Below are 12,085 nucleotides of genomic sequence, written 5' to 3' on the forward strand. Positions count from 1 at the left end.
GGGCGTGTTGTCTTTCATGGGCAAGTGTGGTCCAGTTACTTCACTGACGCCGGCCCGTATGATATTGCTCAGGTAGGTCTTATTGCTGTTCTTTAGTTTTGTTGGTATCCTGCATGCTTTTCTTTGTTTAAAATGTCTCTTTTTTTCTCCCTTAGGTATGCAGAGCTTTAGCGCGGCAAACTGGCTATGGTTGAGCCCCGCTGGTAAATGACGGTGCATTAAGAGTGCTATGATGCGGTAAGTAAGCGCTATGTGCAGCGCTGCGAAGTCTTGCCTTTGCTAACCTGTGTTTTCCTTCCTTGTAGGTCACAGTGTTCTTCAGCGCGAGTGGAATGTCCGGAGTGGTGCCAGCCGAGAGGCTACCAGCCAGGTAAGCCTTTTGAGCAGTTTGTAATTTGTAAATGTCTCTACTGCTTTCTTTAATGTTGCCTCTATCTTCCTCTTTCAGGTCATTCTGTCTGGGAGGCGTGCAGATTTGAGGAAGCTGTTCTCAGTAGCTGCGAGTGTTTAAATATGAAGACTGCAAGTAAGATGCTGCTGCTAATGATGTTCCTTTTGTCTCCTTGCAGGTTCTGCTTCTCCGAGGTTCGAGGGAATAGCTGGACACGGTGAGCGTCACGTTGCAAGCTGCAAAGTAACGCAAAGCGTGTTGTCCTGCTCGGGTGTGGTTTAAATAGCCCCAACAAAATAGTCCAGGTAAAGTAGTCCCTAGGCTACCACACCCAAAACACTAGACCACATAGCTTGGTTATTAGGAACCAAGCTATGTGGATGCCTCCATGTTGGCCGACAATACAATAAAGTAGTTCCCAAGCATATTATTTTTCATGGTGTACGAGCCTGGTGCCATAGGCGCCAGGACTGGCCCCATGAGGGCTTTTGAAGAGGATGCCAGGCTCTAGAGGCCCGAGACCTGACTCCACCTGGCCAATGGGTTTGCCAGAGGGGGGTTTTGGGCGAGGGTTGTGACAGGATTACAATTAAGGCGTTGTAATTGACTGCCAGAGGTACTCACAAATTGTAATTAGTCTTTAACTCCATGAATTACATAGTTGCAATAGCAAGGAAATAGTAGATCTAACACTTGAAGATGATACTGTCAGTTAATGTTAAGGATTAATATCGACTGCATTTAAAGATAGAACTCGAGAAAAGCACAAATGTGCCAAAGTCCTATTTCGATGTAGATACAAATGCTACAAATCACAATTCTAATCTGGCGCCCATGAATCTCAGAACACTGTAAACCACATGTTTATCAGGGCACAGCAGTTATGTAAAAGAACGTAATAATAATGATTAGAGTTGGGGGCGTGGCTAACCGCCATGTGAGAAGGACGCGTCTTCAGTCGGCTCCAGCGATGTGCCCAACATTTGGCCGCTAAAACAACATTTTGCCGCAGCAACCACTCCCGATTTTCATGCCAGAGGCACGGGTCGGCTGGACGCGCAGTCTGCCGAGGTTTCGGACGTCTGGAGGACTCCGCCGGAGAGAAAAGCCGTGGGCCTGGCGAAGCGATCCGGCGCACAAAATGGCAGCAGTGATCGGCACGGATCGGCCGCTACACCCGGAGGCTTGAACCCGGCGAACTCCGCAGAGATCGGAGCACGCTTGACAAGGAGCAGGCGGGCTGAGGCGGGGATTGCTGGCGGTGCGTGGCTCTAGACCGGGCCTGAGTTGTGCGACTCAGCGCAGGACCGGGCGGCGGAGGCCTGGAGAGGCCGGGAGAGGCAGCGCGTGTGGCGGTCCCGACGGATGAGAAGAGGCGACCAACCCTCGCCGGGCCGGGTTGATCCTCGCCCGCAGCAAGTCGCAACCAATCCGCAGCTGGTGGATTTCGGTGGAATACCCCCCTAAACGAAGTAAGGAGGGGGCGAAAGGGGCGAGGGGGCCTGGACTCCGTGGTGCGGGGGTGTGGAAGTTCGAGATAGGACGGGGAGGCCCTTCGCTCACCCACAGGCCGAACACGTGCGCAGCCCCTGGCTGGGAGTCGGGACCAGTGACTGGCATACTTAAACATCCTACTCGGGCGACCACCCCAGAGGACTCCTTGATAACCCCGGGGGCTCTACGCTTTGGGCCGGGCCCCGGACAGGGGCAATTGCATCGCCGCACTATCAACTCCTCATGGGCAGCAGGCGCAAAGGCTTGAGCGAAGCAATGGCCACTAAAGGGCCCAGAAACAAACAGAGGCAAACAACAATGGAGACCTACGCGGCCACGGGGGCTGCGGGGGCAGATGCCGTTCCTGACCATGGAGCCGCGGCGAGCAACGGGCCCCCCGAACCCGCTAATTCCCAGCTGCTGGAAGCCATCATGACGTTACAAAAAACGAAGGAGAGTAAAATCGACGCAGTTGCTATAGACTTAAACTTGCTAAGGCAGGATGTACGATCCATAGCGGGCAGAACCGAAGTGCTTGAGACTCAAGTTAAGGAAAACACGGAGGCGAAAACGCTGCTCCTCAAAGAGGTGGACATTCTAACTCAGAAAGTTAAGAATCTAGAAGACAGGGCGGATGAGGCGGAGGGGCGCGCACGCCGAAACAACATCAGACTCATCGGCGTACCGGAGGGAATCGAAGGGAATGACCCCACCAACTATGTGGAGAACCTCCTGATCCAGGAAATTGGAGCTGGTAACTTGTCCCAAGGATTTACCATCGAAAGGGCTCACAGATCCCTCACCAAGAGGCCACCACCTGGAAACCCACCCAGGCCGATAATAGCCAAGGTACTTAATTACAGAGACAGAGAAACGATCCTTGCTTTTTCCAGGTCAGGCGGCAGCATAATCAGGAACTCAGTGAAAATCGCCATCTACCCGGACTACACCCTCCAGGTTCAAAGGAGCAGAGCCCAATTCATCCACACCAAAGTTAGACTGAAAAACGCAGGCCTGCTGTACATGCTCCTATATCCCGCCAGACTGAAGGTCCTAGTCAACAATAAAGCCCATTTTTTCGATACACCAGTGGAAGTATGTGAGTGGATGGACAGGGAACAAATCCCGGACATTGAGATCAGACAGCGTCGACCACGCCGGTCGGAGCCCTGACCACTGCCACACTGGCCCAAAACCTGATGATGACGACAACACACAGCATGACACTCTAAATGCGGCAACACGGAATCAACCGGAGCCATACTGAAGACCAACGGCGAAGCATACACCTGCTGAGCCAACCTTTCTTTTTTCCCCAGTAACTCTTTTGGGTGACTAACCCACCCGTAGGGCACCTGTAGACTTAGGTCAAACGGAGCGGAAACGGGATAGTCTGAGGGGGGGCAACCCCACTAGACTGGTTTTATTGGTTAAAAGTTTAATGGTTAACCTTTTTGGGATGGAGAACTCATATGCTACACTCCTGAGAGCCTGTCACGGCGAGAGGAACCTCGCTGGACCGGTCCTATGTTCTGGGATCTTGCAGTTAAAGGGTCATGTTTGGGGACCCGTTGTTACAGAAGTCTTGAATACAATGAGGGAAGGGACACGAGGGGGTAAAGCCCATGTTGGGAACTTTAGTCTGACCACACCGAGACCACAGGAACACTTCACAACAGTAATATCACTTGTAAGGCCTGGGCCCAAGCAGAGGACAATCTACAGGTACCATGACACCCATGGCAGGAAGCATTAACGTTTTAACGTGGAACGTCAGAGGCTTGAATAGCTTTGTTAAACAACGCCGGATATACACCTACTTGCGTAGATGCAAGGTGGGAATCGCCATGCTGCAGGAAACACATTTAACAAAGGACAGACAAGAGGCTATGGCCAAAATATGGCATGGAACCCTAATTGGATCCCCCTACTCTTCATACGCTAGAGGGGTCCTGATATGGATAGACCCATCCATTCCTTTTAGAGTAGTGAACACAAAGACAGACAACGAAGGCAGGATGGCACTGGTACAGGGGACCATGGAGGGGAGGGAGATATGTCTGATTAGCACGTATGCACCTAACCATGACGCCACAGCATTCTTCCACTCCCTTTATTCTAGGATTGGCCCCTATGTAGACTGCACAGTGATTTGGGGGGGTGATCACAACTGCACATTAGACCCCCGAAAAGACAGGTCCGACTCTAAGCACTCCCGTCCTTCCCCCCCAGCCAAAGTACTCTCTAAACTAATAACCCAGCTGGCACTATGTGACCTGTGGAGGGAGCGGAACCCTGAGGAAAGAGAATATTCCTTTTTCTCCCCACCTCACAAGGTCCATACCAGATTGGACTATATCTTAATAAGCCAGGGGCAGCTTGATAGATTTGGTGATGCACGTTACTTGCCCAGGGTGCTATCAGACCACTCTCCCATGCAAGCCACCTGGGAGGTATACCCCCCCTAGACCCCCAGTTCCCACTTGGAGACTTAGAGCCGAGGCCTTACTGGATACAGCCTTCCGAGAACATATAAGTGACAGCACAGAGGAGTACTGGCAGAACAACTTAGATAGTGTGGACTACATCGGAACAGCTTGGGAGGCTTATAAAGTGGTTATGAGAGGTGAGAGGATTGCCACAATTGGGGGTACCCTGAAGTCCATCACAACCTCCCTAGTGGGCGCTGAAAAAGAACTGAGTGTGCTGGAGGGCGAGGCAGACTCGACCCCGGAACATATACAGAAAATTACTGAATTGAGACAGGCCTGCCTGGCTCACTGGGAGTCGCTGGGGAAACTGAGCTTCGCTAAACATTCTGAAAGAACACACGCACTGGGGGATAAACCTGGTAAACTATTAGCTTGGCTCTACAAAAGAGAAGTCCCCAGGTCACCCATTGGCTCCATACTCAGACCAGATGGCACCACAGCACATACCCAAGATGAGATTAACTTGGTCTTCTCCGAGTTCTACCGAGAACTCTACTCCAAATCCCCGCCCCCCACCAACACTGAAATAGAGGATGCCCTGAGTAGCATAGTGCTGCCTTCACTAGATGCCCAATCGGCTGAGGCCCTAGAGGAGCCAATTACCCCAGATGAGGTGTTGGCTATAATCAGATCCTTACCAACCGGAAAAGCGCCAGGCGCTAATGGCATACCAGGGGAACTTTATAAGACATACGAAGACGCCCTCGCCCCAATGCTAGCACGGGTTTTCAATGAGGCATATGAGCGGGGCACCCTCCCTGACTCCATGAGGGAGGCCACAATCATCCCTTTGCTAAAGCCTGGAAGGGATGGAACGGACTGCGGGTCTTATAGACCACTTTCTATGCTAAATGTGGACTGCAAAATACTAACAGCACTTCTTGCAAATAGGCTACGCAGAGTGATCCCCCAGCTGATCCACCAAGACCAGACTGGCTACGTACCGGGGCGCTCTATTACCGAAAACCTGCGCAGGTTGCACCACATCATCTACGCCACTGAGCATAACCCCCGAAAATACGCGGTGGCGTCATTGGACGCCACCAAGGCCTTCGATTCGGTGAGATGGGAATGGTTGTATGCTACTATGGGCAAAATGGGGATCGGGCCCGCCTTCCTGAAATGGACCCAATTGGTCTACGCCCGCCCCACCGCCAGAGTGCGCACCAACAGGACGTATTCTGATAAATGGCCCCTTCACAGAGGCACCCGACAAGGATGTCCACTGTCCCCCATGCTCTATATTATTGCGGCTGAGCCGGTAGCAGCGTATCTCCGACAAGAATATGGTGACGGGGGCATTGAACTGGATGGGGTGACTCATCTTGTGTCCATGTACGCAGATGACATGCTGCTATACTTACACAATCCAGAGCACCTCCTGCCCTACATACTAGAGACCCTAGAATGTTTTCATAAACTTACGGGCATTAGGATCAACAAGGAAAAATCGTGTCTTTACCCCTTGGCTGCTTTACACAGGGACGAACTTGGATCCCTACCCCCACTAGACCTTAAATGGCAGCCGACATCCTTCAGATACCTTGGGGTCACCATACACCGCAGCCCCAGCACGGAACATATCCTTAATACAGTCAGAGCCAAAGTCTCCCTTGATAAGTCCATGGTCTTTTGGGGGAAACTCCCTCTCTCGGTGGCGGGGCGGGCGGGTCTACTCAAGATGGTAGCACTCCCACGTCTACTGCATTTCTTCACAAACGTTCCCTTCAACATTCCCCCCTCCTTTTTCAGAGACTTGAACAAACTTTGTAGAAGATTCCTCTGGCAGGGGGGTAGGCACAGAGTGGCGCTTGAAAATCTCCAAAGACCCTACGAGAGGGGGGGGCTGAAGGTCCCTAATTTCGAGCTATATTACTTGGCCAGCCAGCTTAGACACGTGACACAATGGATGGCCGACGAAACCACCACTGATACCCGACTTCTCCAGCCGGCCCTGCCTACGTTGCTACTTAGGGACACACTGTGGGTTGAAAGGGAGACACTAAGGCATTACCCTTATTTAGTTCAACTTGGGACCCAGCTCTGGAGGCGTGCCTGCGTAAAAGTGGGGACTGCGGATCCGCTCTCCCCGCAGATACCCATCGCCGCAATCATGGCCAAACATCCATGGGGGCACAAGGAAATACGCACCCTATGGGAACCTTGGGGGGGTAGCGGTGCTAGGGGACCTCACCAGCGAACAAGAACTAATGTCATTCATCGACCTCAGTGAGTCTACAGGCCTACCCACAGGCCAGTTTCTGCTCCACAGGGCGGTAATCCAAGCCATAAAGGAGAGATGGCCGGAAGCCGCAAACCAGTTCATAGAAAACGAGACCATCGAGTCCATGCTCGACACTGCTGAGGGAGGCCACGAAACCTCCAGACTATACGAAGCGTTGCTGCAGGGCACAACCACAAACAAACTCAAATGCAAGAGCAGATGGGAGATCGAATTGGGTAGGGAGTTTGAAGATAAAACATGGGAAAAGATAACCCACTACCACAAAAAAATATCTAGGAATGCCCGCCTACAGCTCATCCAACTTTACATTACTAATAGAGCCTACCTCACACCAGAAGCCATATCTAGGTTCAGGGGAGCCGCAGTCCAGACATGCCCCAAATGCAATACGCCAAAGGCCGGAATGACCCACATGTTCTGGGGTTGTCCCTCTGTTCAAAGGTTCTGGGCTCAGGTGAAGGAAAAGGTAGCATATGCCGAAATAGTAGTTGACATTCTTGACCCAGCAGCCTGCATATTGGGTAGCTATACGAGAAACAGCAAAAACAAACCCCTCAACAAGCTCAAGGACTTAATATACATAACGGCGAAAAGACGTATAGCTATGAGCTGGAAAAGCGCAAGAGGCCCGAGTGAAGCCCTCTGGTGGGCCGATCTCAAAAGATGGATAACGGCTGAGACTGCTGCTTGGGAAACTGCAATCCAAGTACAGAGATTAGAATCCAGCGAGGAACTACTCCGGTGGGTGGCATTAACTGTGCCACTGCTCCACCCAGCAGCGCGAGAGAGCGCTTCGGAAGGCTCTGACAGTCCAGGGCCGTCGAGGGTCTAAAACAAGGATTGAAGGTCTAACTGTGGTCTCGGGAGAGGCGGGTGGGGAGGGAGGGGGGGAATTGTTTTATGTTCCTCTGAAGTACTCATGTGGCAATGATTAACCATTGATTTTATGTGTATAGTTTGTTGTAAAATTAATAAAGACATTTAAAAAAAAAAAAAATAAAGATTAGAGTTATACATTTAGCTTTGAGTTGGGGAGAAAATGTACGCCAACATGCACACCACTTGGAAGTGAGCCCACTCCACAACACCCTCCCTAGGGGTCGAGGCAAATAGGACCTCACCTGAAGAGACTCCCCCGCACAACCCAAGTTCCCCTTAGGGGACAAGGACTCCTGTTCCCATGAGGAATTCCCAAAACCTGGACACATGATGGCCTACATGGGACTGTCCAGTATATCAACACTGTTAAATACAAAAACTTAATTGAAGAGAAAGAATTGGTAGTGGCGTGAATACGAAAATAACGTGGACAGACGGCCCTTGGAACAAAGCTGATACTACTGTGGGACTGTCGCAGTCAAGGACTTGACTCCCCACTGTGACACACAGAAGCTGAGAGAGAGAGAGAGAGAGAGAGAGAGAGAGAGAGAGAGAGAGAGAGAGAGAGAGAGAGAGAGAGAGAGAGAGAGAGAGAGAGAGAGAGAGAGAGAGAGAGAGAGAGAGAGAGAGAGATCAGCTGACGGAGACGCCAGTAAACAAGAGCAGGAAGTGAGACAAAAGGGGAAGAGAGTAGCCAAGATCCGTGAGAATCCCAGGGATGTTCCCAAAGAATCAGGAAGGTAACGGGGAACATGGGAGATATGAAGAGGATCATTATATGGTCCAGGATGCTCCTCTCAGTCTAAACGAAAGAGGCTTGAAAGTAAACCTGAACTGTCTTAACATAAGAGAAAAGATAATAACAGCCCCGGAAAGTGAAACAGAGGTGGAAAAGTAATCGAAGTTTGGCCCAGTAATAGTGAGAAGAATTTAGAAAGAGAATTACAAATCTGAACTGTCTTAATACAAGAAAGAAACTATTAGAAATCCCTGCGAAAGGGAATGATGAGACAGGGATAACACTATACTGGAAAGAGGGGAAGGAAAAAGGAACTTTGGAAGACTGATAAACGGTCAAGTATACACTGGGCCAGACACAAGCATTGCTGAGGCTACTATACAAAGCCTCCCCTTTTCCTTCTTTTAGTTAGGTGTTTTCTATAGTAGTAGGGCTATTTAGCTGGAAAGGATTCTGACTATAGAGTTTTCATTTGGACTTTAGCATCCACCCTTAGTTTTGTTAGGTAGGGACCTTTCCTCATAGAAATAGGTAAGGTAAACATTTGATTAACTTTCTCTTTAATAAAACCCTTGAAACATGACTCACAATCATCCGAGTCCTCCTTCTAGTTCACCATGCATGTTAAAAACAAAATTTGATATGCAATATATATGGTATAACTTGTGAATTTTGTCATAATAAGCGCAATTTGGGACATTATCGAGTTGAACAGTTATAAAAGGAGACAATGAGAGGCTGAGTAAGAGAAGCAGGGGTGAGGTCAGGAGGTGGACTGAGAGACCAGGCACTGCACGGAGTGTGGAATGCTGAAGAGTTGGAGCAGAGAACAGGTGATGACTTCATTGTGAGAGTGGTGCGAGTTGTATGTTGTGTAGTAAGAGAAAGAACAACAGAGAGTGAGAAGTGTAGGAGAGTGAGTGAGAGAGAGTATGGCAGGAGGAGGTGGAGAGAATGGAAGGCAGTAGTGGGAGTAGTGGTGAGGACGGAGTAATACAGAAGGAGGGTGAATGTATTAAGGTTAGGGCACAGAGGTGAATAGGGCACCAAATCCTTGGAATGGTGAGCAAGGTACCATATTCCTGAGAGTCTGAGCAGGGCACCTTATCCCTGAAAGAGCGAGCAAGGCACCATAACTCTGATTAGGGAAGGGATTGAAGAGGAGGGAGAAGAGAGGATAGAAGGAAAGGGGAAATTAATGTATGAATATTGGAGGTACAGAAGAGAGAGTGAGACAGGATGGGGGTGAGACAGGATGGGAGAGAAGAAGAGAGGGAGCAGTAAGAAAGGGAAAAGAGAACAAAGAAGTGGCTGAGAGAGAGACTGAACCTGCACACTTCATCCATCAGTTACCAAACGTGGTGCAATTGTCAGGTCAGGGTAACTCTAGAAAATTCCCAAAGAACCAGCTAGATAAAGCCTTTGTGTGTATGCTTTCCTGACACTTAGAACAAGAGAGTAGGTATTACCTAGCTTTAGATGCAAACCTGGCAATAGCGAAGCCTGGGTTAGAGGGGTGGGGCACATGGGAGGTTGAGATGGTTAAACCCTTAGAGCCACTCCTGACCATTTTGAAATAAACACCCTTAAATCTTCTTTCAGTGTCTGGGAGTCATCAAGACCATCTAACACTTGATGTGCATGGCCTTTTCTCACTAGGCCAGTCATGCATGGCTTGTTGTCAGTGTTTCAGGTCGTATTGCCAGTTTGCGCTGGTCTGTATGGCACCAATGGGGCCATTACCATGCACCTTTCATAAGTCCTTTTCCAAGATGGTGCCACTGCATTGCTCTCTGCATCAATGCATTGCATCTCAGATCTGTTGCCGGATGCCAGGGTATCCCGATTTTCCCTTGCTTCAGTTAAAGGTCCTTTCTTCGTTCCCCTGCCTGCGTTCGCCTTTTCACCACCTTACGCTCTCTCTCCACTTCCTTCCTGCTACCTTGCGTTCCTCCAGCTCTGTCTCCTCCGACCTTGCACTGCTTACCAGCTGCATTAGTGGCACTCTACACAGGGTGTCAAATCCTCTCCTCACTGTGCCAGAGCGGTCTGTCTTCCTCCACTATCTTCCCACTTCCTGTCCACCATTCTTGGTGTCCTATAGAACAGATAGAATTGGGCAGAAGTCTTCTGCCAGGAAACCCCCAGTTTGACACAGACCTTCACTATTTGATTAAGTCATGGGCATTCCAAAGCTAGCATATATGTAGGGTGTTTCCCCGCAACAGGTTTTTCTTCCTCGGTCACGGTCTCACTTTTGTAGCCACTGACACCAGTAGTTGCCATCTCCTGGTGGGACAGTGGCGCCGAGAGGGGGTTCAACCATATCCTTGTGTGTCCAGACGATCCAGGTATTGCCAGGTGAGACAACCTCAGTTAGCTGGGACACTTGTATCATACAACATGAAATTTTGCAGCCTGCTAAAATGGCATGCAAGGTATTATTGGATTGGGTCAAACATTAAGTCATGCAACACACCAGAGGTTGCCACTCAGAAATAAAAACATTTACAATACGAGATGCAGTTTCCGAACCCAAATATCAAGTGGACAGAATATAGAAAGGCTGTGATTCTAGAATAGAGCTGTAAAACAATTGGCTAACTTGCAAACAATTTTCAGATCTTGCTCACGCACAGACGTGCACATGCACAGATGCACATACAGAATTGTTTATGAGTTCACCCAAACTCTCAAATTAAATCAGCAACAAGGGTGCAGAGCGGGGTACCACCTTCCCCAGGCTTTGTCCGCTACGATAACAGCCAATGAAAGGTGCAAAACTGGTCCCAGGTCTGAACCGTACTCTGACAAGTAGGAAATCTACTGAAATAGAAGCAATTCATTTTTTTTTTAAATACCGGTCCGAGGCAAATGAACAACTCATGGGAAAAGGCTCCCCTGCTCTATGTTTCACAGAAATGATTTATGCAAGATTTTTAGACAACAGAGTCTTATAATTCAACAGAAACAAGCTTTAGGAATTTGGGATGTTACAGATACATCTCTGACAAAAGACTCCTCAACTGCCTATGAAAAAGCACTGAATTCAGCATGCAAATATAAAAATAAGAGGAAGTATATTACTGATGGGATTTCAAGGTCGCTATAACACACCACCTTCTCACACAGGTTAACCAACAAATACACAATATGGCTTCAAAAACAATCCCTTTGGCACATAAAGTGCAGCTACATACCTTAAAGTACTCCAACAGGCCCCGGCAAGTGACCTTCGACCCATTGATCTCCTTCTCCATCAGTTTGTCTGAATCAAGCACAAATGGAATGAGCTGCTCCAGCTGCTCTTTAAACTCATCAGCAATATCTGTGGGAAAACAAAAGATAAGACACAGTGACCAGACAGTGCCAGAACTTACACTGGAAGCATACATAAGTGCATGTCGGTAGTGGTAGGTATAAAATAGTAAGGAATGTTTTCAGGACAGGATTGGGACTCATGGGCAGTGCTGTTTATGGGTTACATTACTGGGATACAGGTCAATTTGCAGTGCTACAAAGCTTAACTCTAGCCCGGAGCAAGCTTAACACGGTTTTGGAGATCAGATTGACAGTCCTAGAAACTAGTAACCTTCGGCCACACTACTACAAAATATTGAGTCAACAGTTATTTAGAAACTAACTTTGGGATCCTTTCCAATATAGGTTCTGCACCAATCCTACTCCAACTTTCTTATTTCTTACATTACCATAAGCTCTCCTCTATCCTCATCCTTCTCGACCTTTCTGCATCCTATGACATGGTTAACCACCACTCTAACCCTCTCTAATATCAAAAATCAGGGTACTGCCCTTAAATCCTCATTCTCCGGAATTTGCTTCTT

The 12,085-nt window shown here is 48.9% G+C and overlaps 1 protein-coding gene across 1 annotated transcript in view; it reads right to left on the reverse strand.

Annotated features, from left to right (window-relative positions):
* The window catches only part of ATL3 (atlastin GTPase 3), a 1,042,039-nt gene that overhangs the window by 260,200 nt on the left and 769,754 nt on the right, over positions 1 to 12,085 (reverse strand). The window contains exon 9 of the mRNA XM_069645000.1: positions 11,441 to 11,568. Within this exon, the coding sequence (XP_069501101.1) occupies positions 11,441 to 11,568 (128 nt within the window). The remainder of the gene's footprint in view (positions 1 to 11,440; positions 11,569 to 12,085) is intronic.

Source organism: Ambystoma mexicanum, chromosome 2p (genome assembly GCF_040938575.1).
Source record: "Ambystoma mexicanum isolate Mex_15411 chromosome 2p, UKY_AmexF1_1, whole genome shotgun sequence".
NCBI classification, from domain to species: Eukaryota; Metazoa; Chordata; class Amphibia; order Caudata; family Ambystomatidae; genus Ambystoma; species Ambystoma mexicanum.